Below are 25914 nucleotides of genomic sequence, written 5' to 3'. Positions count from 1 at the left end.
TCTGAAAACATACTTGCGTATTGATAATAATATATAGAATAATAGTTCCTTTGTCTCCAGACTTTATAGCCACTTTGTAGCTTTCGTATGGAGAAAGGTCACATCTCACTGTTTCATGTGGTACCTATTATCCAGTGCATATACTATGAATATATTGTATATATTACATGTATTAATGATGAAAATCTTCCTGTGCTAATAATACTACATTGAATTTGTATTAGTTATTAAGCAACGAGAATTAATGATATAGTTCAGGAGGCATCCCCTGTGTGAAAATGTAACTAGTGCCATCCTTTGTATAGACCTGGAAAATAGGTTCATGTTAGGGGAAGCAGGAGCTTTCTAAGATCCTACTATACCCCACTATTAGGGAAAGGTTAGAAATAAAAATAACTTCCGTATTTCTGTGCATCAGGACAGGCTTCCCTGATCAGTGACAACTTTATGGTCTTAAAGTATTACTATAGACCTAAAATAAAAGCAAGTACATAATTCCTTCTTAGTGGCAGCTCAGATGTGATTGTTTGATAGTCTTGTGATTATTCAAGTTTTCTGTTTTTGTTTTTTTTTTGCGGTACGCGGGCCTCTCACTGTCGTGGCCTCTCCCATTGTGGAGCACAGGCTCCGGACGCACAGGCTCAGCGGCCATGGCTCATGGGCCCAGCCGCTCCGCGGCATGTGGGATCTTCCCGGACCGGGGCACGAACCCGTGTCCCCTGCATCGGCAGGCGGACTCTCAACCACTGTGCCACCAGGGAAGCCCTGATTATTCAAGTTTTGACATCGCTTCAGGAAGAGAGAGAGAAAAGAAAAGACCAGTCTAAGGATATTGCTTGCACAGTGCCCTACGCTCTTTATTTCTTTTGCAGTAGGGCAGGATAGACAATAATTACAGAGAGAAATGACCAAAGACTTCACATTTTGTGCTTCTCTCCAGTCATTCCATAGCGTCAGGACATGATCACTCTTCACTAATGACTTTCGTGTGAACCTCTCGGCTCTTCACCCGCAGCTTGTTGACCTGTGACTCAGCAATGTCAGCTCTTTCCTCGGCCTCCTCCAGTTCATGCTGGAGCTTGCGGAATTTAGATAGATTTGTATTGGATTGTTCCTCCTGAGAATAAAAATGGAATTGTAAGGCACCCATACCGGGCATCTTTCTAGACTCTGTAGGCCTAAGGGAAGAAAGGACTTGCCATCTGCAGAAAAGTTAAAATACCCAGTGGGAAACCTTATTGTCTTACTACCTTCTGAATTTTGCTTATCATTAAAATTAACTTTATGATTTATTTGGGGCTTCATGTCTCATAAATAATCGCAACTCTACTTTTGCAACCAAAAGGTGGAAAAAAAATATGTACTACAATTAGAGTAAGAAAAATATGAGAGCAGAGGGCAAGGATAAAATCATGCTTGTTAATGCTTGCTGGAAGATGACTATTCGCTTGAGTTAGATATTCTTTATCATTAGGATGAATTTCTTAATACCTTCTTTATATTGAAATAAATGTTGAATTTTATCATATATCATTTTGGCACATTTCAAGACAATCACTTTTTTTCTCCTACTTTGGATGTAATGATTCTATTGACAGACTCCTTAATATTAAGTAATCCTTACTTTGTAGGAATTAAGCCTATTTAATCACTGATGGACAGTCTCCTTAATATTTATTTATTCTTATTTGGTTGCACCGGGTCTTAGTTGCAGCAGGCGAGCTCCTTAGTTGTGGCATGTGAACTCTTAGTTGCGGCATGCATGTGGGATCTAGTTCCCTGACCAGGGATCGAACCCAGGCCCCCTGCATTGGGAGCACAGAGTCTTAACCAGTGGACTGCCAGAGAAGTCCCGACAGTCTCCTTAATAAAAGTAAGGGTTGCTATAACTATACTCATGAATAAAACTGCCTTTAGTATCTTCCCCCCTATTCTCTTTTGGACAGGTTTTGGTATGCAGGTTATGCAAGCTTCTTAAAATGATTTGGAAATCTTTTCATCTTTTCCCATGCTCTGGAATCAGGGATTATCTGTTCCTTGAAATTTTGAAAGACATATCTGGACCTGAGTCTAGTTTCAGAAGTATTTCTGAAATAACTTATTCAGCCAACTTAATAATTTATATTCTCTTATTTCTTTAAGATTTTAACTGTCTTAACAGATTTATATTTTACATTTAAAAATAACCTTTCTACCTGTATGGTTTGTCCCATTTCTCATTTGTAATGTTGTGAGTTTGTATTTTCTCTCACTTTTTCCTTGATTAATCTAGTTATAAGTGTATTTATTTTATTAATTCCCTAGATGTTAGTGAGATTATCAAATTAGAAAATAGAATACTCTAATCTAATTCATTAATTTCTACCTTTATCTTTATCAACACCTCTTACTTTTGTTATTTTATTATTATTTATGATTTCTTTATTGGACTGTCAGTTTTCTTCATTTTTTAAAATTCTTGATTCATAATGAAAGCATATAAAGCAATGAATTGTCCTTCAAGGACAGCTTTGGTTACATTCTAGACTTATAAATTCTAGACTTCTTCCTTGAAATTTTATTTACAGTTAAAAATCATTCAGTAATTATGTTTTTATTTAATTTAATCCAAATGTTTTTTAGGAAAGTTAGTTTTTTAACATTTAAGTGCTCGGAAATTTTTGTTTATATGTTGTCATTACTTTACAACTTTATCACACTGTGGCTAGAGAATGTGGCCTGTATTATTTCTGCTTTGAAATTTTTTGAGGTTTCTTTGTGGGTTGAAGGTTAACTTTAAAAATCAATCTATTAATATTACAAATAGTAAGCAATGAGTTAAAAATATGCAAACATTTTTAAGAAGTACACAGTCTTCTATGAAGCAAACAGCTTATTTACTACAAGAAGTAAATAGTAAATCTAATTATTTATTTATTAATTTTTCTTAAGAGAGGACTTCTCCCTTCCCTCTGTCTTAAGGATACTTACAGCCTCCTCAGCTTGTCTCTTGTAAGATTTCACTTTGGCCTGAAGTTTATCTACCAAGTCCTGAAGCCTGAGTATATTTTTCCGATCTTCTTCCGTCTGAAAGATGATAAAAACCACAGGGCCTTACTTCAAAAGCACATGACTGTTGTATCATCTCATGTGAGTGTTTCCTGTATATGCAAGGAGTGTTTAGCTGATAAAAACAGTTGCTGTACCTGGTAGGTGAGTTCCTTCACTCTCCTCTCATGTTTGCGCAGGCCCTTGACAGCTTCCGCACTACGCTTTTGCTCACTCTCAACCTCTCCTTCCAGCTCACGCACCTGCGAATGAGTAGGCTTTTAAGAACTTTGATCCAGTAAGGCATTGGGAACAAATGGAAATAGATAGATATTGAGAGACCCACCCTGGCCTCCAGCTTCTGGATCTGCTTCTTCCCACCCTTCAGGGCCAGCTGCTCAGCCTCGTCCAGGCGGTGCTGCAGGTCCTTCACCGTCTGCTCCAGGTTCTTCTTCATCCGCTCCAGGTGGGCGCTAGTGTCCTGTTCCTTCTTCAGCTCCTCGGCCATCATGGCCGCCTAATTAGCAGTAAAACAAAACCAGTAGAGAGAGCTGAGACAGCCCATCAAGATTCTAACTTGACCACCCCCGTGTGGCCCTCTGCTCACGTCAGTGATGGCCTTCTTGGCCTTCTCTTCTGCATTGCGAGCTTCTTGGATAATGTCCTCCATCTCTCCCTGGATTTGGGAGATGTCTGTCTCCAGCTTCTTTTTCGTGTTGATCAGGCTGGTGTTCTGGTTAAAATATCAAATTTAGAAATACTGAGTACATGAGAGCAAAATTACAATGTCCAATGTTCTAATGAACCCACAAACTAATTAATTAAGGTAACTAATTAGTATCCCTTCTTGTTCCATAAATTATCTGAGTTGACCATATACTTTTATAAGACAGTCAACTCTGAATGTCACAGTTCATATGAACAAAAATATTGTTAATCCAAAGATATTTTAAACTTTAACCTCCATAAAACATTATGAATACATTTTTAGATAGTACTAAGATTTGAGCAAGAATTTCATTTTCAGTCCACTGTATTTTTTACTTTTATGTTATACTCACCTGGGTGTGCAGGAGCTGGACGCGCTCGCTGGCGTCCAGGAGCTCCTGCTCCGCCATCTTCCTGCTCCTCTCCGTCTGCTCCAGGGTGGCCCGCAGCTCCTCGATCTCGGCCTGCAGCAGGTTGGCTCTGCGCTCCACGATCGCCAGCTGCTCCTTCAGGTCCTCTTGGCCCCGGAGAGCATCATCCAGGTGGAGCTGGGTATCCTGTGGAATGAACATCATTGAGACACCTTGTTCTCAGGGCTGCAGTCACCCCAACTGCCCTGGGACCATCTCCTGAGCCCATTTACCTTGAGGATGGCTTGGGTGTTCCTGTAGTTCTTCAGGGCCTCAGCAGCCGTGCGGTTGGCGTGGTTCAGCTGGATTTCCATTTCGTTGAGGTCTCCCTCCATCTTCTTCTTGAGCCTGATGGCATCATTCCTGCTCCGGATCTCAGCATCCAGCGTGCTCTGCATGGACTCCACGACTCTAATGTGGTTCCTCTTCAGCTGGTCAATTTCCTCATCCTTTTCAGCAATTTTCCTGTCAACTTCTGACTTGACTTGGTTCAACTCCAGCTGGATGCGCAGGATCTTTCCCTCCTCGTGTTCAAGGGATGCCTAATGACAGCAAGGGGTGACATTAGCAGGGAATGGAAGCATTCAGAAGTTTTTCTGCACATGTTCCTTCCACTAATTTTGTGTTATTTCTTTCTCTGTTCAATATATGTGGCTAGTCCTAATTTTTTTTTTGGAATCTGTTTACAATGCACATTTTTGACATGTACCTCTGCCTCTTCTAAAGCAGCCTGAATTTCAGACTTTTCTTGTTCCACTTGTTTCTTTATTTTCTCCAGTTCATGTATATGTTTCCCTCCTTCTGCAATCTGCTCAGTGAGGTCAGAAATCTCCTCTGTTGTTTGGGTAAAAGACAGGTAGAGGTTTGATGAGACAGAGGACATAAGAGGAAGGTTCCTCCAAGGCATGAAAATTATTGAAAGTGAAAGGGACTCACGTTGCAAGTTTTTGTTCTCTCGTTTCAAAGTTTCTAGCTGATCCAAGGACTCCTCGTAGGCGTTCTTCATCTTGAACAGCTCAGTGCCAAGAAAGCGGGCCTCCTTCTGAGCGGCCTCGAGCTCGACATGAGTTTCCTCATACTTCTGTTTCCATTCTGCCAGGACCTGAAACACCCACCAAGAGTGGTTACCTCCTGGAAAGGATAGAGGACAATGGTGGAGAGCAGAGGCTGCTGTAGAAACTACCTTATCGAAGTTCCTTTGCTTTTTGTCCAGAGCTGCGCAGGCAGCGTTTGTCCTCTCCACATCGAGCATGAGGTCCTCGACCTCATTCTGTAACCGCTGCTTCGTCTTCTCAAGGGAAGCGCATTTGGCGTTCACGGCTTCTACATGTTCCTCAGCAGCCTGCAGCCGCTGGGCCAGCTTCTTCCTTGAAGATTATGTATGTTTGTAGAAAGAAGTGAACCAAACCAAGAATTATGAACTATTACCATGCTGAAAAGTACGGGGAACTTCATATTAAAAATATCCATTCATTCACTCAACAAATACTGATGAGCTTCTTTTATGAACCAGATGCTGAGTACACAGCAGTGAACAGGACAGAAAAGGTCCCTGCCTCGTGAAGCTTCCAAACAAGTGAGAAACAATAAGCAAGTGAGAAAATGCATAACAACATATTGCAGATATAAGTGCAGTGAAGGAAAATAAAATGGAGTATGGCATGGCCAACTATTCTGGATACTCAGGGAAGTCCTCTCCGAGGAGGTAACATTTGAGTCAAGATCTAAAAGAAGTCAGAGTGAGCCAGAGGGAGATCTGGGGGGAGAGTATTCCAGACACAGAGGGGCCAACAACTGCAAATACCTGAAGCAGCAATGAGCTTGGTGTGCTTGACAACCAGCAATAAGGCTGCTTATCTGTATAATTACTTGTTATTCTTTGTTTCCTTTGTTTCCTAGCCTAGAGTTGAGGCTAGGAGGGTAGTGATGGTGTTTGCTTTATTCATGTCTTATTCTCAGGGCCTGATAGTGCCTGGCAAGTAGGAGCTAATTAATGAACATTTGTGAGCTAATTCACTGAATCTTCAAAGGTTGTATCTCTCTGATTCAACATCCAGTGTTCTCTGCACATTCTCTCCTATCTGTGCACACACTTGGCCTCCTCCAGCTCCTCCGTGCGCTGGATGGCGTCCGTCTCGTATTTGGTCCTCCACTGGGCCACCTCGCTGTTGGCCTTGGACAGCGCCCTCTGCATCTCGGCCTTGGCTTCCTGCTCCTCCTCATACTGTTCCCGCAGCAGGTCACAGTCGTGGCGGGAGGACTGCAGGGCGTGGGCCAGGGCGCTCTTGGCCTGTGGAGGTAGTTACACCTTCTTTTTACTGTATATTTAATTGTTTAATTATTAAGTTTCAAAACCTTTTTAAAGTTGGTGTAATGGACTCCAGTTAGGGTCAGGTTAGGGGAAAAAAATGAGTCTTACAACGATAGTTACCTTTATCTCCTCTTCAAGTTGCCTCTTTAATTCCTCAGTCTGTTGAGTAAATGCTTGCTTGCCCCTTGATAACTGAGACACCAAAGATTCTTTTTCATCTAGCTGACGTGAAAGTTCACCTGATAAGCAAAAGAAATGGCACCACTTTTTAAAGCAAAGAAAAAGTTTTGCAAGCCCATATTAGAAATAAGTTTAAACTCTCAACACCGCCTTCCAGTTGAGTACTCAGATGATTCAATTCTCTGTTGACACCTTCATGCTAACGTCAAATTTCTCATTTTTATGGTGAAACTTACATATTAACCTGAATGAATAAATACAGCTTAAATTCTCTTTGTTCTCTCCATAACTGATTCTTTCAGGGTTATATAATATCGTGCAAAACCTGTTGATAACTGTCAAAGACGGTAGCTAAAATGTCTAATTCTACATTGTCCCTGTTTCATAAGACATTTGAGGGACTGGGTTATCCATTGCCCTATTCAGGAATTTGGTTTACTCTGATCTAGATAAAAAGAAGCTTAGTCTAAGTCTAAAACAGAAGCCCTGGACCCATGCTGGAGTGACTCCTGATACCAAGCATCCCCTCCATGTGACCAAATCCTCAAGGCCTTTGTGGAGCAGAGCTTGACCCAGTCCTATGGAAGTCTTCATCTCCAGCATTGTCCCCAAGTGACCTTGCATGTAGGATGAGAGCCTGAGCTGTTTGGTGAATCACACATATTCTCAGTTGCTTTTATTAGGCTCTCACATCACGATATCAGTTGTTTTTGACCACATCATCTCCACTTTTAGGCCTCATGGAGGAGAGAGTTACCAGATTCTGTCTGCAGGCGTCCCCTCTGAGTTGTCAGGTCATTGATCAGCCGCTGTTGCTCTTCCTCCTTCGATTTCAGCTCGCTCACTTGGTCTTCCAGGGTGCGGCACATCTTCTCTAGATTTCCCTGCGAGAGAAAAAGTAGAAGAAGCAAATGAAGACATTTTAATAATATTTTGCTATGGCTGCAATTTCTTCTAAAACAGAAAAATATTTATTTTGACATATAAAATAAATTTTCTTATATGTAATACGATATATTAGAATTTTTTCTATATATTTTATGATTGCTGTCCTAAGTTGAAACTATACATTGGGGTTTTTAAAAAGCTAATTGTGAAGCTTTGTTCAGTACTCCAGGCATACCTCATTTTGCTGCTCTTCACAGATAGTATGTTTTTTTTTGTTTTTTGTTTGTTTGTTTACAAATTGAAGGTTTGTGGCAACCCTGTGTCCAATAAGTCTGTCAGCGCCATTTTCCCAATAGCATTTGCCCACTTCGTGTCTCTGCATCACATTTTGGTAATTCTCACAATATTCAAACTTTTTCATTATTGTATTTGTTACAGTGATCTGTGATCAGTGATCTTTGATGTTACTACTATGACTCGTTGAAGGCTCAGATGATGGTTAGCACTTTTTTAGCAATAAAGTATTTTTAAATTAAGGGATGTATATATTTTTTAGACATAATGCTACTGCACACTTAATAGGCTACAGAACAGTATAAACATAACTTTTATATGCACTGGGAAACCAAGACATTTGTGTGACTTGCTTTATTTTGATAGTTGCTTTATTGTGGTGGTCTGAAACCAAACCCGCAGTATCTCTGAGGTATGCCTATAATAAAAAATTTAAAGATCATATACTAAATTTAAGATTTTGTGAGAATTGAATGGCACGTTTTCTAAAAGCATGTTTATAAATACTTGATTGTTTTTATGTACCATGAAACTTTGCTTATTAGATAATTGAGAATTTTGGAGACCTGTGTTCTCCAGGTGGAGAACAAGAGAACACTCACAACCGATGCTCACTGCTGGTGCTGTCATTTGTTAGTAGTGTCATGGGGCCGATGTGCTTATTAACTTCTTTGAATATTAGTTTCTTCATATGATTAAGTGGAAATAATACAGATACTAACATCTTTCTTGCTTACCTCCTGGATTACTACAAAGAACAAATGACATGTTGTGTGTAAAGGGCCCTGTGCAAACTGTGACATGCACATAAAGGGTCACTGTTGTTAATAACAATTTCTCAGACTGCGGTACCTTGGCTTTAGAGATCGTTTCTACATTGCTAGCAAGGTCATCAATCTCCATCTTCATCTCACTCTTCTCCTTCTCCAGCTTCTGCTTGACCCTCTGCAGGTTGTCAATCTGCTCCCCCAGCTCGGCCACACTGTCCGCGTGCTTCTTCCTCAGCGTGGCCGCCGTGGCCTCGTGCTGCAGGGTGGCCTCCTCCAGGTCCCTGCGCATTTTCTGGAACTCGGCCTCCCGCTTCTTGTTCATCTCAATCTGGACCGAAGTGGCCCCGCCAGCCTCTTCCAGCCGCTCACTGATCTCCTCCAGCTCCCGGGAGAGGTCCGAGCGCTGCTTCTCTGCTTTGGCGCGGGAGGCCCGCTCTGCCTCGATCTCCTCCTCCAGCTCCTCGATGCGGGCCTGCCAGTGGGGAAAAGCTCAATTTTAGCCTTCTTATGTCATAACTGTGCCTCTTTGAGCCAGACTGATGGAAATATGAACTTACTTGCAGCTCTTTGATCTTCTTCTGCAGTTGAATGCCAAGTGCTTGTTCATCTTCAATTTTGCTTTGCAAATTGCTGATTTCAAACTCTTTCCTTTTTGCAAAGTAGCAAAGGATAATAGTTGAGTTCATATGCAACATTGGAAGCAAGTTCATAAGCAATCCTTTCATACTTACTTTTTGAGCTTTTCATCAAGTTGTTGTTTTTCATTTTCAATGTCCATTATGGACTCTTGGGCCAACTTGAGGTCACCTTCAAGTTTCCTCTTAGCCCTTTCTAGGTCCATGCGAAGTTTCTTTTCTTGCTCCAAAGACCCTTCAAGCTAAATACAAATAATGTTGAGTCAAAAGGATTGCTTAGCTTCCTTTCAAAGAAAATAAGTTCCTTGATAATCCTAGACTTACGTCATCCACTTGCTGCTCTAGCTTGGTTTTAGCTTTGGTCAGAGTGTTCACTTTGTCCTCTTCTGCCTGCAGGTCATCCAGGGTCTGCTGGTGGGCCTCCTGGAGGGCCTTCTTCTCCTTGGTCAGCTTTGCGATGTTTTCATCCAGACCTGCCATCTCTTCTGTGAGGTTTTTCACCTTAGGAAGTAAAAACACTTTGCATTACATGTTACATTTCGGTGGCTTCAGTTTTATGCTTGTATTCCCTAATAATAATAAAAAAGTAAACTTTCCTTGTATACGTTTCCTACCTTATTTTCTGTGGCATGTTTCTCCTTCTCAACCTTGGCCAGTGTGAGCTCAAGGTCATCTATGTCTTTCTTCAGTTCCGAACATTCGTCCTCCAGTTTCCTCTTCTTGGCCGTCAGCTCAGCATTGATCTCTTCCTCATCCTCAGCTCTCTCAGTCACCTCCTTGATCTTGGCCTCCAGCTGGATTTTGGTTTTGATCAGCTGGTCACACCTTTCCTCTGCATCAGCCAAGCCTTCAGCTTCCTTGAATTGGCAACAAAATCAAAACTGGGAAGTAAGAATGAAGTACTTCACAATGATAACAGTGTAAATCACCACTATTGGTTCTTTGGCTTAAACTTTTATGAACCACCTGCTGTGTGTGATGCAGGACGCTTCACATTGTGAGAAAAACAAAATGTATCAGATATTGTCCTGTTCCTTTAGAAGAGTATATTCTACAGTAGATTAGAAAACTTAACCCCAACAAGCTACCATTAATTCAGAAACCAATTAGTGACATAAGAGATCAGAGAAGTTGTATCAGATATGGTTTCATGAATGAAGTGGCATTTGAGTTGGGCTTTGAGAATGGGTAGGATTTGGTCTTGTAGAAATGAATATATTGGGAGAAGGATCAGGAGGAGAGAAAGGGTTCCAGTGGGAGAAATTCTGGATGGAGCCGCCGCTGAATTATTTCCCTTTGTAGTCTTGGCGGATGATCCTGGTTAAGGTGCTGTAAATTCTATTTGAGGCATACAGTGATCAAGAAATTCCTAGCAACCTATGTTTCTACTTAAGAGGGTTGGGGGTGGACAGGAAATGAGAGAGAAATTGATAGATACATTCATCAGTGAGCCTCCATATCAGTCTCTGAATACAGAAAAGAATAAAATGTGCTGCATATAGCCAGGTAGTGAGTATAGTGGTGTAGGACAGAGTCTAAGTGATTATCTAGGGACAAGAGAAGAGAATTCAGGATAGATTTGAAAGGGGTGGGGACAGAAAAACAGCTCTTTTCCCTTCTGTAATCTAAAAGAAGGAATTATTACACTGCCCAAACTTGACAGAAGAGACCAATCTTAATCAGCAGGAAGAACATACGATTTTGTGATGAGTAAATTATACCAGACTCCAAATGAAAGACAGTCTCATCAATTCCATTCCGGAGCTGAGGGAAGCAATTCTAAAATACTTGGTTTGGGAGTAGCCGCAGGCTGGATGAGGGAGAGAGCTGGGGGTAGGCAGGGCAAGTTAGGTACTGATGCAGCAACCCGGGTGTGATGTGCTACGGCACTGACTGTGGAGATGGGTTGGAAAGAGCAAATCTCAGTTTTGGAGATCAAAAACAATAATTCAATAAAAATTGATGTAGAATACTGTCATTTGTCAGCTATACAGCTGTGATTTAAGACCCATAGACATATAGACATCTAGAAGTTCAGGGAAGTTTCAGAGAAAACAAATCACTCTCTCCATGCTATCCTCTCCTTAATATTTTATTTGGGCTAGCTTCATGTTAAAATCACTTTCAAGGACTGTCTTCATAGGGAAAAGAAGTTGTAAACCCTGTAGTTTGATGAAATTGTACAGAATGGAAGAAAATGGTCAGTTCTAGCTCATTGCCCTGGTTCTGGTTTGGGGGCACTTATTGGGCGATGAAGGAATAAGGACTTCATTAGTACCATCAGAGTGCTTTAACCTTCTCCCTCCAGTGAGTGTCTCTCACGCTGACTACCCAACTCCCTGCCTCTAGTTGTGGCTAGAGTCGTAGCGCTTGCGTCCTGATTAGCAGTGCACAGGATGATACCACTACTTACGGCCTGAACTTGGAGCTGCAAGTCATTTTTTTCTTTCAACAGTGACACCATCTTTTCTTCCAGTTCCTTCCTTTTTGCCTCTGACTTGGCGAGTTCTTCTTTAATTCTCTCGAACTCTTCCTTCATGTTGGCCATCTCCTTCTCCGTCTCCGCACTTTTCAGCAGGGGCTTGATCTTGAAGAAGAGTTTCATCCAGGGCCAGTGCTTGACGTTCATGAAGGCTCGGATGTTGTACTGGATGCAGAAGAGAGACTCCCTGAAATTTAATTGATGCAAATTAGATACTGTGTGGATGATGAAATGAGATGAAATCTTGGCAGTGAGAGTTGGAGGTTCTGCATTCCACCATGTTCCTCACCTACTTTCAAAAGCACAGATGAAAGAAATTATATTTGGGGATGGTGGTCAAGGACTCATTAATCATTCCTTTCTCTACGTTGGTGCTTCACAAACTTTGGTGTGCATAAGAGTCATTAACCTCTTTTTTTTTTAATTTATTTTATTTGTTTGGCTGTGTTGGGTCTTCGTTTCTGCGTGTGGGCTTTCTCTAGTTGTGACAAGCAGGGGCCACTCTTCGTTGCGGTGCGCAGGCTTCTCATTGTGGTGGCTTCTCTTGTTGTGGAGCACAGGCTCCAGGCGCACGGGCTTCAGTAGTTGTGGCACGCAGGCTCAGTAGTTGTGGATCGCAGGCTCTAGAGCACAGGCTTAGTAGTTGTGGTGCACGGGCTTAGTTGCTCCGCAGCATGTGGGATCTTCCCAGACCAGGGATCGAACCTGTGTCCCCTGCATTGGCAGGCGGATTCTTAACCACTGCGCCACCAGGGAAGTCCCTCATCTAGTGTCTTGATGATCTCATCTCATCAAATACTGGTTCCTGGACCCTTTCCCCAGAGATTCAGATTCTGCAGATATGAGGTGGGGTCTAAAATTTGCATTTTTAACAAGTTTGCAAGAGATGCTGATGGTGTAGGTCCAAGGACCACCCTCTGAGAAGTACTGCTCTGCTTTAGTGCTTTGCAAACTTTCCTACGTGAATGCCACTGAGAGCAGTGAAGGGGGAACCAGACCCCTCAGGGATGTGGGGCATGGGATAAAGGGACTCATTAAAAACTCAGAATTTCTTTGAAAAATCTCTGGTTTTATATTTTAATGTTGTATGATTTTTGCATTCTACTCTAATCTCATCACATTTGTTTTAATCTAAATTATTTTAAAAAATTAATTACCTTCATATATGGGCAATTAATTGCCCCAATATATATCTATATGTATCTACATATATCTCTCTATATAAATATATATATAGGTTCATGACCAAACTTATTATTTTTAATGAAATAGAATACAGTAAAAGATATTAGCAGAACTACAGGTGATAGAAAAATCTGTTCCATGTAAATTATTTATATATTTACACACACATACATGTATGCATGGATATACAGGTGGCAATATAAAATGCATTTCTCCCTGTGGATCCCGTTCATATGCGTCCTGCAGTTTGAGACACCTGACTCGTAGTCTTAGAACTCTGTCCCTGCATCAAATTAGATCACTAAAAAGCCAGGTACCTCGGTGAAATTGTATTAACTTACTGAAAAAATATTTTTCACCAATTTTGCCCTTAATAATTTAAATCATAATAATTCAGTAATAGAAACGATCAGATGGAGAAGTTGTTTCTGCATGTTGAGTAAAACCACTGTTGAAAATACTGTCTGCTATGCAGTTCAGTGTATCTTATTTAATGATCTACCCAGTAAGTTCACATTAGAACCAAATGCTAGGGCAACACTTTGTCTCTGCTTACTCAATGGTATGTTTTCTCTTGTTAGATAAGACCTACATATCTCTCTTTTTTATTATGCTTCCCTCTCTTTTTTATTTTTATTTATTTATTTATTTTTTTGTGGTACGCGGGCCTCTCACCGCTGTGGCCTCTCCCGTTGCGGAGCACAGGCTCCGGACGCGCAGGCTCAGCGGCCATGGCTCACGGGCCCAGCCGCTCCGCGGCATGTGGGATCTTCCCGGACCGGGGCACGAACCCGTGTCCCCTGCATCGGCAGGCGGACTCCCAACCACTGCGCCACCAGGGAAGCCCTCTTTTTTATTTTTTACCCGAGCATTCGATGTATTCTGTGGTGATGATTCCTACCCTAACTTTTCGGGTACATGTATATCTCCACTTCAGCATCAGACTCTTATTCATCCCTTCTTACTCTGGTGGCCTTATCATACCTGAGCCTTAACTGTAAGCCACCTCAAATACGCTTCTGAAGGATGTGAGTAGACAAGCAATATGTTTGTATACCTCCTCTCCACCATCCTCTGGTACTCCACTCTTGCCAAGAACCCTCTGCACCTGGCCTGGGTTCGAGTAATCAGCTGGGCCAGCTTGTCATCTCGCATCTCCTCTAGCAGCCCCAGAAGGCCAGCTTTGAAAAAGACCTGTGCGTGGGCAGAGTTGCAGATCAGAAACTTTACATAAACTCCAAAGGGACAGGCATAGTGTCTGGTGGGCCATAGAGACTATTACCTTGGTGTGACCAAATTTATACTGGGTGTGGTCAATGTCGATGGACCCAAGGAGCTTCTCAGAAGCCTTCTTGCTGTCAATGAATTGTCCTTCAGGGATTGCACTTGCATTTAATACCTTGTATCTGGTAAAGTAAATATAGTTTTTTAAAACTTGGTTTATTGATGAGACTAGTAGTAGCTAAGTATTAAATGATCCATTAAAAAAAACCCAGAGCTTTAAAACAATTATTCTTTCTTCACAGGAAGGACATTGTATACATAGATGGTCAATCTAGTATCTACTGTCTATTTTTATTCCATTTTACCTTCCTGCACAGTTGCAACTTTCCTTTCTGCCTCATCAGACCCTGTTCTCAGGAAAGTATTCTACAGTTTTGTTCCCGTTAGTGTGTAGATGAGCAACACAATGTAACATAGTATCCTTGCTGGATGCATTTGCTGTTGGTAGTGCTTCTCTCTACTGAGGTTTTGGGAGGATTAAATGAAATAATCCAAACATATAAAGCACTCAAAAATGGTTGTTCTCATAATTATTGACGTTAATGTAGACATCTATGAGCTAAGCCAGGAGCATGGTAAATCCAGTGAAAAGTCTCTAGAGTGCTTAGGATGTGGTATATCTGTGTTTTAAAGGTGTTTTGAGGCTTATAATTTTTTACTTTCTGTAGCAAATTAAAAATAACAAAGGCATATTTTTCACTAAATTGTTTTGCTTGCACTAAATATATTTACACTAAACTCCAGGAAACACCATAATTAGGAGAGTCTGACCTCTGTTTGAAGTCTGCATACAGGATCCTGCTTGGGAAGCCCTTCCTACAGATGCGGATGCCCTCCAGCACACCGTTACACCTCAGCTGGTGCAGGACAAGCTCATGCTCCATGGCCCCTAAAAAAAACCCATATTTATTTCACTACAGAGTTTTGTTAAAAGGAGGTATGGCAGTCATGCTTTGTGCTTCCACTCCAGAACTTCTTACCGGGCGTTTTTGTTTCATTGGGGATGATGCACCGCACAAAGTGAGGATGGGTACTCCTGAGGTTGGTCATCAACTTGTTCAGATTCTCCTGTGAAATCAGGGAAAATCCTGTTATCTGAGATTTAGACATGGTTATGAGCATGTGGTGATGTCTATAAAATCAATGTCCATGGCTGAGTTGAATGATCCTTCTGGACCATTTTAACTTAAGGTACCACCTTGGTAAACTTTTCCTGAGATGCAGTTTCCTCCTCCACACCTCTTTCTCCACTTGAGTTGGCAGGAGTTACACATATAAAGCAGGCTGTCAAGTGATTCTTCTCAGTGTATGCAAGCACCGTCCTCCTTCCTACCCTTGTCCCTGGCCACCCACATACATTTACAAAGCCATTGCCTCCCCATCCTGAATGGTCACTCTTCTACTAAACTCTGTGGTTCTCCAGGAAGGAAATACAAGCCTATACTACATTTGGACTTATTCTCATAAATATAGCTTCCCCTTTCCAACTCTGTCAACTTCTAGGGCATAAAGATTATCTATAAGGGGAACAATCCTACCAGTTAAATTGAGAATTGACTAGATTATGAACATGGATACCATATTACGTTCCTTAAGGCCTAGCTGTTAGATTTTCATTAGTCCTACTGATGATTTAGTCTCTTTGAGCACATGCCATTGCTTATTTGCATGACTCAACTAGATTATGCATAGCAGAGCATTACGTTTTATAACATTTCCTATAAAATATTTTTTATTATTTGGCTTAGCGTGAAAGATGACCTGATAATTTCTGAGTAATTTAAAGCTCTTCTCTTCAAAGCTAGATGAACAGAAGCCATTAGTTAAGGTCAGTCCTTTCCTAAATGACTTGTGGAGAGAAGGCTTTGTGCTTTTAAAAACTAATTCCCAAAATAACAAGAGTGTCAAAAACAGTTTCTTTCTTACTCTGAAAAGGGCAGACACGGTCTGGAAAGAAGAGCCCTTCTTCTTACCACCTCTCTTGGCAGTCCCACCGCCACCCGCCTCTGGAGAAAAAAATAAGAAAAGGTGTCATTCAAACATAGTTTTGAATTGACAGGGCTATTTCTTGCCTATTTGTTGATTTCTGTGCTCACATGGAGCATTTTTCCAACACAGATGACCTCTCTGTTTGAGCCTGAATGAATCTTATGTGTCAACTAAGTTTGCATCCACTTTTCAGTGGTACTCAATAACCAGCAGATATGGAGGAAAAAGCAGGAGAGAATCATAGAAGCCAAGCCTTTTCATTGGTTGAGATGTTGAAAGTTCCTTTCTGGCTCTTTGCAGTAGGGCCTCCATCAGTGCTGGAGTGAATGTATAATCACAATGCAGCCTACTTACTCAGGACTTGGAGGCACAATAGATTTGGCCCTGCAACACTTCAGCCTAGGCTATGATATCACTAGCCTCAATCTAACATCACATTTTGTAATATCAGGAGAACATGTTGGGATTTTTTTGAGCATTACCTGCTTCAGCACTTTGAGCCCCAGAGAAGAGGTAAGCTAGAGTCTTCATTGCAGACTTCTGGTACAGCCCGACCACCGTCTCGTTCAGGGGGTCCTTGTTCTTGTCCAGCCAGCCGGCAATGTTGTAATCCACGGTGCCCGCGTAGTGGATCAGTGAGAAGTGGGCCTCGGCCCTGCCCTTGACCACTTTGGGCTTCTGGAAGTTGGCAGACTTGCCCAGGTGCTGGTCATACAGCTTGTTCTTGAAGGAGGTGTCTGTGGCCTTGGGGAACATGCACTCCTCTTCCAGGATGGAGAAGATGCCCATCGGCTGGAAGCAGACCACAACACAAAGTTACAATTCTATATAAGCATTCTTCTTTGTCTATAGAATTAAACAAGGTGCAGTGAATAATTTAGTTCTCGCAAAACATAGTTTCCAAAACTTGAAACGGACCTTCTCGATGAGCTCAATGCAGGCGGCCAGGTCCATCCCGAAGTCGATGAACTCCCACTCGATGCCCTCCTTCTTGTACTCCTCCTGCTCCAGCACGAACATGTGGTGGTTGAAGAACTGCTGCAGCTTCTCGTTGGTGAAGTTGATGCACAGCTGCTCCAGGCTGTTGAACTAAATAAACGGATGCGTTTACTTTTCTCTTAGCAAATTGAGCAGTTTAAGATATAGGGCTTCTTGATTTAAAAATGTAGAATAGCCTTTAGATTATGGGTATCAAAGTCCTTGGGGGGCTGTGAAATCTACTGGTTTTCTCTGCTGCCATTTTATACAAAATCCTAAATCATCATCATTATTAATTCTCCTTTCTTGCACTTGCTTAAACTGACTCAGGTGTTTTTCTGAGTTCCTACTTAATCGTTCCATGTTTATTCCCATCATCCTCTGCATTTTCTGTTGACTCATTTAACAGCTAATTTGAAAACCATTAGAAGCTGACTGGGAGGGGTCTGTTGTGTGGAAGCCATCATGGTCAGCTTTGCAAGGGAGCGATAATTGCCACCCCTACTCTTTGATGTGAAGCGAAAAAAATCAAGATTCCAAATATTATGTACAGTATATTAACACACACTTATATTTTTTAAAAGCCAAAATGTTAACATTAACTAGATATAAATAGTAGAATTAATATGGACTCCTTTTCCTTCATTTTCCATAATTTCTGCCATGCCTAAGTTTTGCATTTATAATTAGAAAAAGATAAACTTCTTTAAAACTATAAGCAGGAAAAATGTGTCTTATAATCAAACATGAGTTTTTATCCCATACCACATTGATGAGAATTAAGAGTTCCTTGCATTGAATTTATTAATGCTGACTCTAAATTGCTGACCTTTTCTCAGTTCTTATTATCTGCCTAAGTGTTTCTGAATGGTTTCCCTACCATATATTCAGAGCATATTATGCACTGCACAGGTTTATTTTTATATTAACTCCACTTTGCATTGTGGGATTTTTAAACCCCTCACTACAACAACCTAATTCCCAACTCCCTTTGGATCATGTAGCAAGTTAAAGAGTCCTCATTAAGTAGCTTGTTTCTCATAGAAGTGGGATTGCCACTACAATAAATGATTAGCTGCCCAATCACTGTCTTTTAAATTTTAGCATAACTTTTTGACATTGGTAATAAAAGGTTATAATATTCACAGATTTCTTCTTATTGATGTTTCCATTGCTTTACTGTAAAAAACCCCTTAGCAACGTACTACCAACTCACATCAAAGATCTCAAAGCCAGCGATGTCCAAGACCCCGATGAAGTACTGCCTGGGCTGCTTGGTGTCCAGCTGCTGGTTGATGCGGGTGACCATCCACAGGAACATCTTTTCATAGACAGATCTGGCCAGGGCGCCCACTGCATTGTACACCTTGAAAGACAAAGGTGTATCCCTTGAGGTTCATAGAGGACCATAAAATGCTTGCATCCCTGGCTGTGAATTTGAATTATGTACCTACCTGCTCTACAGTCTGGCCTTTGGTGACGTACTCATTGCCGACCTTGACCCTGGGGTTGCAGAGGGCTTTGAGCAGGTCAGCAGAGTTCAGACTCTGGAGGTAGGCTGCCTTGTCAGCAACTGAAAGGAAGAGGGGATAGAATGATGTTATTATGGCCCAAAGCAACCCGCTTCCTCAAATAAAAAAAAAAATTTTTAAGCTACAGGCATTTTGTGCAGTGTTTTCAGAATATCCTTTTGAGTATTCTTGCCCATTTTTTTCACTAAGTTCAAGACCTTGGTTATGGGTAGTATTCCCTAAAGAACTTCAGAAATTGTAGGGACATATGTCTAATACCCATGCCGCACATATCTTACACAGATATACTTTCAAATGCAATTCTTGGAAATGAATTTGTCTTCCCAGGAAAGCTCAAGGGCAACAAGTTAAGAATGTGATTTTCAGGCTTCCCTGGTGGCGCAGTAGTTAAGAATCCACCTGCCAATGCAGGGGACACAGGTTCGATCCCTGGTCTGGGAAGATCCCATATGCTGCGGAGCAACTAAGCCCTTGAACCATGACTACTGAGCCCGCGTGCCTAGAGCCTGTGCTCTGCAACAAGGGAAGCCACTGCAATGAGAAGCCCCTGCTCACTGCAACTAGAGAAAGCCCGCACACAGCAACGGAGACCCAATGCAGCCAAAAATAAATTAAATAAATAAATTTTTTTTAAAAAGAGTGTGATTTTCAAACAAACATGAAGTCAGGTGGATGACTCAGTTGATACCTTCAGTGCCATCTGGCTCCGCTTGCTCCTCACGCTGCTTTTGCTTAAATTTCAAGTTTCCATAATGCATCACAGCCCCCGTGAGCTTGTAGATAGAGATCTTCTCATCATTAGTAAAGCCCAAAATATCAATAGCACTCTGCCAACACAACCAATAGAATAACTGTCAGGTTATGATCCATAACCTGGATCAGGTTAATATGTTTAATCCATAACCTGGATCAGGTTAATATTATTATGTAAACTATAACTGTCAGGTTATGATCCATAACCTGGATCAGGTTAATATGTTTACTATTATGTAAACTTATGTCAGGTTAATATGTTTACTATTAGTAGTTCACATTTGGATAATTCCTGATTTGTTGGTCAGACTGAGGAAACTACCAGTACTGATGGGAGCAAGGAACTCCTTAGATTGGGTGTCTAGGGAGCTAGTCAACTGGAAGCCAGCACAGAGCATTGGAATCACAGGCGCATACCCTCTGAAGATGCAAAAAGTAAACTTAAAATAGAGAACAAGGATAGTAAACTTATTATTTTGAGAGGTGGTATGGATTTAATGCAAGTAGATTATAAAAAAAATGGTTTAGGGAAATTCAGAAAGGATAGCTCTTTAAAAGACTATCATGAGAAAGTGAGATGTTGCAGGGGCACATCCCGGTCTTTTCAGTTGACTCCAGGTGGCACATCCACGCCCATCTTTGAACCTTCTTTTGTGATTTCTACGAGAAACTGAGGATTTATCTGGCGGGACCGTTGCTCTGACCCCAAATAATCATTCTAATTTTCTTGTGTTCTACTTACATCCGTGGCCATCAGTTCTTCCTGATCATCAATGCTGGGCACGCTGATCTCCCCTTGACTGACGAATGGGAAATCAAATGGGTTGGTGGTAATCAGAAGCATTTCTAAGTACATGGAACAGAGAAAGGGTAAGCAGAAATATCCTCTTCATTAAAATAACAGATTTCTAGACAAATTCTAAGGCACTAGGATGGAAAAAGCCATGATATGTTATTGCCCAATAAAAAAAGAGATTACGGAAGAGCATGTAACTGTGATTCCAGTTACTGTATGTATGTATCTATTTGTAAAGATATATCTACAGAAAATGACTGGAATGATATTCATCCAAGTGTTTATAGTGATTATTTTCATAGTGATAGGATTTGGAAGTGTTATTTTCAGTTTTCCCTTTGAATTTTTATAATGAGCACACATAAATTTTTACCAAACTTACAAAGCTGTTTTCAAAATCAAGACAATATGTACAGTTGACAAAATTCCATCGTGGAACACTGAGTTGGACCAGGCATTGCTAGGTGCGGGTGTAGTAATTTTGGAAAGGAGTTATGACGTTTCTTACCAATTAGTTCTGGTTTCTTGTTTGATGTGATCTGATAAAAAATATGATAGCTCCTTTCAGCCTTAAGCTGGAAAGTAACTCTAGACTTCTCTAACAGATCTGGAAGGAAATAAATAACAAAGAGGAAAAATGTAAAAATTCATATGAGATGCAAATTTTAGTCAATATTATAGGTCATAAGAAACAAATTATTGTAAGGTATGTGCAAGCACTTACATGTTTCAATATCAGCAGAAGCCAGTTTTCCTGTAGTGCCAAAGTGGATTCTAATGAATTTACCCTTGAAAGAAAAATTAACATTACTACTTTGTTTTTGAATCATATCAAATCTTTGAGAAACTCAAAACACTTGAAGTGCTAACATTTTAATATTAAATCAATTCAGAGACAATTTGTTTCAGGTAGAAAAAGGTGTATCTCCTATTTTTTAGGTCAAATAATTTTATCTTTAAATTTTAAAAATTGTGGATAATTGTAAATAGTGAAAGATGAACTCAGATATAGGGTCATACATCTTTTTTTTTTTTTTTTGCGGTACGCGGGCTTCTCACTGTTGTGGCCTCTCCTGTCGCGGAGCACAGGCTCCGGACGTGCAGGCTCAGCGGCCATGGCTCACGGGCCCAGCTGCTCCACGGCATGTGGGATCCTCCTGGACCGGGGCATGAACCCGTGTCCCCTGAATCGGCAGGCAGACTCTCAACCACTGCACCACCGGGGAAGCCCGGGTCATATATCTTTTTAGACAGGACTTGGATCCATGTTATTACATGCTCAGAGGAAAAGGAAAGAGCCATGGTATAATATAATTAAATTAGAATGGAATGAAAAAGACTCAGAGAATGTATTCACAAACATCCCATAAATTTTGACCAGTGAGCAGTGTCTGTAATAGTGTCCAAGAGACTTACAAAGCGAGAGGAGTTGTCATTCCTCACGGTCTTGGCGTTGCCAAAGGCCTCCAGCAGGGGGTTGGCACTGATGATTTGATCTTCCAGAGTCCCCTGCAAAGGCAAGAGCAGTCCTCACATGTGGGGCTCGGGAGTTTCTTACTTGACAGCTTGGATCCTGACGTGGCAATCAGACTCACCTGCATTTTGCCACTAGAACCTTCCTCCTTCCTCTTCTCCCCAGTGACTGCAATTGTTGCAAAGTACTGGATGACACGCTTCGTGTTCACAGTCTTCCCAGCCCCGGATTCTCCGCTGTCAAATAAAAACCAAGTCAGTAGGGGTCCCAAAGCTGGTAGCTATTGCAGTCATGAAAAGAAAGCATCAAATCTACTTACGTGATCAGGATTGACTGATTCTCACGGTCTACAAAAGAGAAATTAAGGAAGGTCAATACTGCCTAACATCTTACGTAAAAACCTGAACGAACATTTTGGCCAACCCAATATTTGTAAATGGAGAGTACATAAAATGGCATGGACTTAGTATTTTTTTTTTTTTTGCGGTATGCGGGCCTCTCACTGCTGTGGCCTCTCCCTTCACGGAGCACAGGCTCCAGACGTGCAGGCCCAGTGGCCATGGCTCACGGGCCCAGCCGCTCCGCGGCATGTGGGATCTTCCCGGACCGGGGCACGAACCCGTGTCCCCTGCATCAGCAGGCGGACTCTCAACCACTGCGCCACCAGGGAAGCCCCATGGACTTGGCGGCCCTAGGCCTAGCACCTTTGCCAGCACCGCTCTCTCTTGCTCCCTGTGCCCAGCCCTGCCGCACGTTAGTGTACAGACTGCATTGAAACAGAGCGCTGCAAAGAAGCTGCAGACTTTCTCTTTTTATACTCCACCACTAAATACTCACTGAAAGTGGACTTTGGGGTTTTCAGGTGGATTTAGATGACAAGTTAGTAGCACGTTTATTGTAGGTACAAGAAGTAATGAAAAATAGGCATTAGAGATATTTTTAGTGCATGAGAAGGAGTAAATATGGTAAAGGTGGTAGCTTTGGAAATAATCATGGCCTTAGTCATATTTTTAGGGAAAGTGAAAAGTTCATTTTGATGTTTTACTCTCTCTGAAGGGGAAATCTTTCAGCCCTTTCCCCAGGGTACCTTTGTACCTTAGACTGACCTAGCTGAGACAATATTCTAGGAATAAGATGTACGGTATAACTGTTTTAATACCAGATACACCTTAAAATCTGGAGTGTGTTTAGGTTGGTTCTGGGCAAAGGGCAATAGCATTTAGGGGACCACCTCAAAGAGTGTGCTGAGACGGGTAGAGTCTCTTTCTCCTATGGTTCTGTTCTAAAAAGATGCACAAAACATCCAACTCACCAGTCAGCATGAACTGGTAGGCGTTGTCAGAGATGGAGAAGATGTGGGGCGGGGCCTCCTGGCGCTTTTTGCCTCGGTAGGCAGCCACCACCTCAGGGTTGTACACCGGCAGCCACTTGTAGGGATTGACGGTGACACAGAAGAGGCCCGAGTAGGTCTATGCAAGGGAGTAAGAAAGAATAACTAGCCGAACACCTTTCCTGTGATTTGTGCAATTAACTCATTAAATGAATTTTCACTAAAAGGAACACTTTAATTAAGTGCTCTACACGTTTTCAAGGCATCAGCATGAAAACTAGTTGAAAGGTTCAACAAGACAGCAGAATCCTTGAGGGAAGGGACTATAGCTTAGACTTCTCATTATTCCTTTTGGGATTTGTCACAGTGATTTTCACATAGCAGGAGCTCCAAAGTTTTGGGGTTTTTTAAATGTAGTATAAGACATTTTTTACTGTAGTTTAGAAAATGGGCATATATTTCCTTTGTAGCATTAAGATATTCAAATTCATAAAAACATAAATTTGGTACCTAAGTACTCAACAATATGAAAAATCTTCTTAAGATACTGTGATCCAGTCATTTAAAAAGGCACACATGAAGGTATGCAGCAATACTGGGGAAATATTTGTAAAATACTACTGAGTTATAAAGATACAGAACACAAAATGATGTAAATACGTTATGATTACAACAGACGGATTTCCAAAATCTTTGACAACTGGTCTAGGATAAGCACCAACCAATCAGAATGGATGCTGACTCTAAACACCAGGTACACTTGTGTAGGTGTTGTCCAGCTGACTAGTAGCAGCAGCTAAACTATACAGAAATGACAGGAATTCCTTGACGGTCCAGTGGTTAGGACTCTGAGCTCCCGTTGTAGGGGGCGCGGGTTTAATCCCTGGTCAGGGAACTAAGATCGTGCAAGTCGTATGGTACGGCCAGAAAACAAAAAACAAAAAAACCCTATACAGAAATGTCAGCCTAACATAATAGATTCAATTAGAAAGTACTACTGAGTTTGTATTATGTGCAAAGCCTCTGCAAGGCCCTAAGAATGAAACGTAAATGAGATGTTGTTCCTTGAGGAGCTTTCAGTCTATGTAGGAGACAGACGCGTAAATGACTGATGGTGGAAAAACATTGTCAGTGTTATTGCAGAGACAGAAACAACAGGACACGACATCCAACTTTGCCTGGGGAAGTTGGGAAGTTTTCATCGAAGAGGCATTCCACACAGAAGGGACCAGAACACAGAGATACAAATTGTGGTTATTTTGGAGGAGTGAAAATTGGTCTTTAGAAACATTATTTTTAAGTGTTAATACATGAGTTTATATTTTCCTTCTGAATGATTCTGCATCAGGAATGGGGATGAGGGGAGATGTAAGCACGTGGTTGAGATATAAACAGTAGCTGCTCTAGCGTTTGTTCACGGGCTCTCTGGCAAACCCAGTCCTTGTGGACAACGGCCTTGCCCGGCTTTGGATGAGAAGACAAAGGATTACGTGCCAGCTGTTGGGTTGAGCCTTACAGCAGCAACCGTGAGCCTTTTAACTAGTTACATTACTAGTGAGAGCGCAATGAGTCACTACTTGTAACCCATTTATACTATAATGGGCTGACAGGGTCCAGTGATAAAGCCCACTTTGGGGGTGGGGGGCACTCACGTAGATCATCCAGGCTGTGTAACGCTCTTTGAGGTTGTACAGCACTCCTGGCTCGTGCAGGTGGGTCATCATGGCCATGTCCTCGATCTTGTCAAACTTGGGAGGGTTCATGGGGAAGACTTGGTCATCTTTCACTGTCAGAGTCTGGTAAACAGGAAGGGTAACTGTTTGTCAACTGAGTGACCACACAAAATAATCAGTAGAATGTGGTTGGCTCCTGGGACTCTACTCACTGCTCCTCCTTCGGTCTTCACTGTCACTTTCCCACCTTCTCTGCTCTGGATAGTCCCTTTGACAAAGGATTCCTTGGGCTCGACCACAAAGACAGATATCTTGGCGTCAAAGGGCCTATTCTGGGCCTCAATGCGCTCCTTTTCAGACTTTCGGAGGTAAGGAGCGGCCTCCCCAAAAACGGCCATTTCCTGGTCTGAACTCATGGCTGCTGAACTCAGAGGTCCTAAAGGAGATGAAACATTTCATACTAGAGATTCCGGATTGTCATCTATATCCATAAATCTCTATCTTGATGATATTTCATAGGCCCAGTTGAAAATTCCATCAGGCAGGTGCACTGTACTCCATGCTACAGTTATTGAAACAAACATATTACAAGGACTCAAAGGCATCAGGGGTCACTGTGTACCCAGCATTGTACACAGTGGCTTTTTTCTTCTTTCATCCTTCAAGAATGACATTCTAATAAGAGGGCTGGGTGGTGGCCTCGCATGCTGCTAAGGAGCTTGTGATCTTGGGTTGCACTTGATCTTTCTGAGCCTCAGTGTCTCCATCTTTAGAATAGGGATTATAATATTGCCTTTCTGAATCCACAACCCATGAGACAGAGTGAAGACACTTTGAAAAAGAAAAGTTAAAATAATGACTGAGAAAGCAAATTGAAATAGTTGAGGCTACTAGATATAAAATGTCATTTATTATAATGCAAGAGAATTATATTTCCTGCCATATAATGTAAGAGAACTTTATGTTCTCCGTGAGATGTTCAGCTAGAAGTGCTCATGTTCAATGGATTTGGCGGGGGGGTCGGATTATAATTTTGTTTACTATTTTTTTTTTTTTTAGCTGGGTGCTTAGTAGAGTTTCTCTAACATAATTTCTTTGCATATTAAATCCAGTTAATCAGTTTAACCCAGTTAAACTAATTGAGGATAAAAGCCACAGCAGACATTATCCTCATTCTTCCACATTAAAGTCTCCCTCTGCTATTCCACATTTCCT

General features: G+C 41.5%; 1 protein-coding gene across 3 annotated transcripts; it reads right to left on the bottom strand.

The window, feature by feature from the left end:
• Positions 1 to 836: 836 nt before the first annotated feature.
• Positions 837 to 25115, bottom strand: LOC114888684 (myosin-2). 3 transcript variants are annotated; one of them, XM_029210965.1, is made up of 38 exons: positions 24912 to 25115; positions 24679 to 24822; positions 23009 to 23165; positions 22016 to 22043; positions 21818 to 21932; positions 21639 to 21731; positions 20947 to 21010; positions 20731 to 20829; positions 20169 to 20272; positions 19362 to 19500; positions 18596 to 18714; positions 18358 to 18507; positions 17082 to 17252; positions 16646 to 16955; positions 16101 to 16180; positions 15155 to 15242; positions 14946 to 15063; positions 14173 to 14296; positions 13948 to 14084; positions 11637 to 11892; positions 9838 to 10080; positions 9548 to 9724; positions 9320 to 9465; positions 9146 to 9236; positions 8671 to 9060; positions 7394 to 7520; positions 6577 to 6695; positions 6239 to 6435; positions 5329 to 5512; positions 5082 to 5247; positions 4855 to 4979; positions 4379 to 4687; positions 4089 to 4292; positions 3635 to 3760; positions 3374 to 3544; positions 3186 to 3290; positions 2971 to 3066; positions 837 to 1117 (listed from the first exon to the last, which is right to left on the bottom strand). In XM_029210965.1, the coding sequence occupies exons 1-38, from the start codon at positions 25113 to 25115 to the stop codon at positions 965 to 967; spliced, it is 5829 nt and encodes a 1942-aa protein (XP_029066798.1). In that variant the 3' UTR covers positions 837 to 964. The 3 variants fall into 3 exon arrangements, with proteins under 3 accessions (XP_029066798.1, XP_029066799.1, XP_029066800.1); XM_029210966.1 differs by having other exon boundaries at positions 16101 to 16178; positions 16650 to 16955; XM_029210967.1 differs by having other exon boundaries at positions 21639 to 21751; positions 21832 to 21932.
• Between the last annotated feature and the right edge of the window lie 799 nt (positions 25116 to 25914).

The sequence above is a fragment of the Monodon monoceros genome, unplaced genomic scaffold, assembly GCF_005190385.1.
Source record: "Monodon monoceros isolate NGI ecotype Baffin Bay Population unplaced genomic scaffold, NGI_Narwhal_1 Super_Scaffold_9, whole genome shotgun sequence".
NCBI lineage: Eukaryota > Metazoa > Chordata > Mammalia > Artiodactyla > Monodontidae > Monodon > Monodon monoceros.
This window is presented reverse-complemented; position numbering and strand designations above follow the sequence as displayed.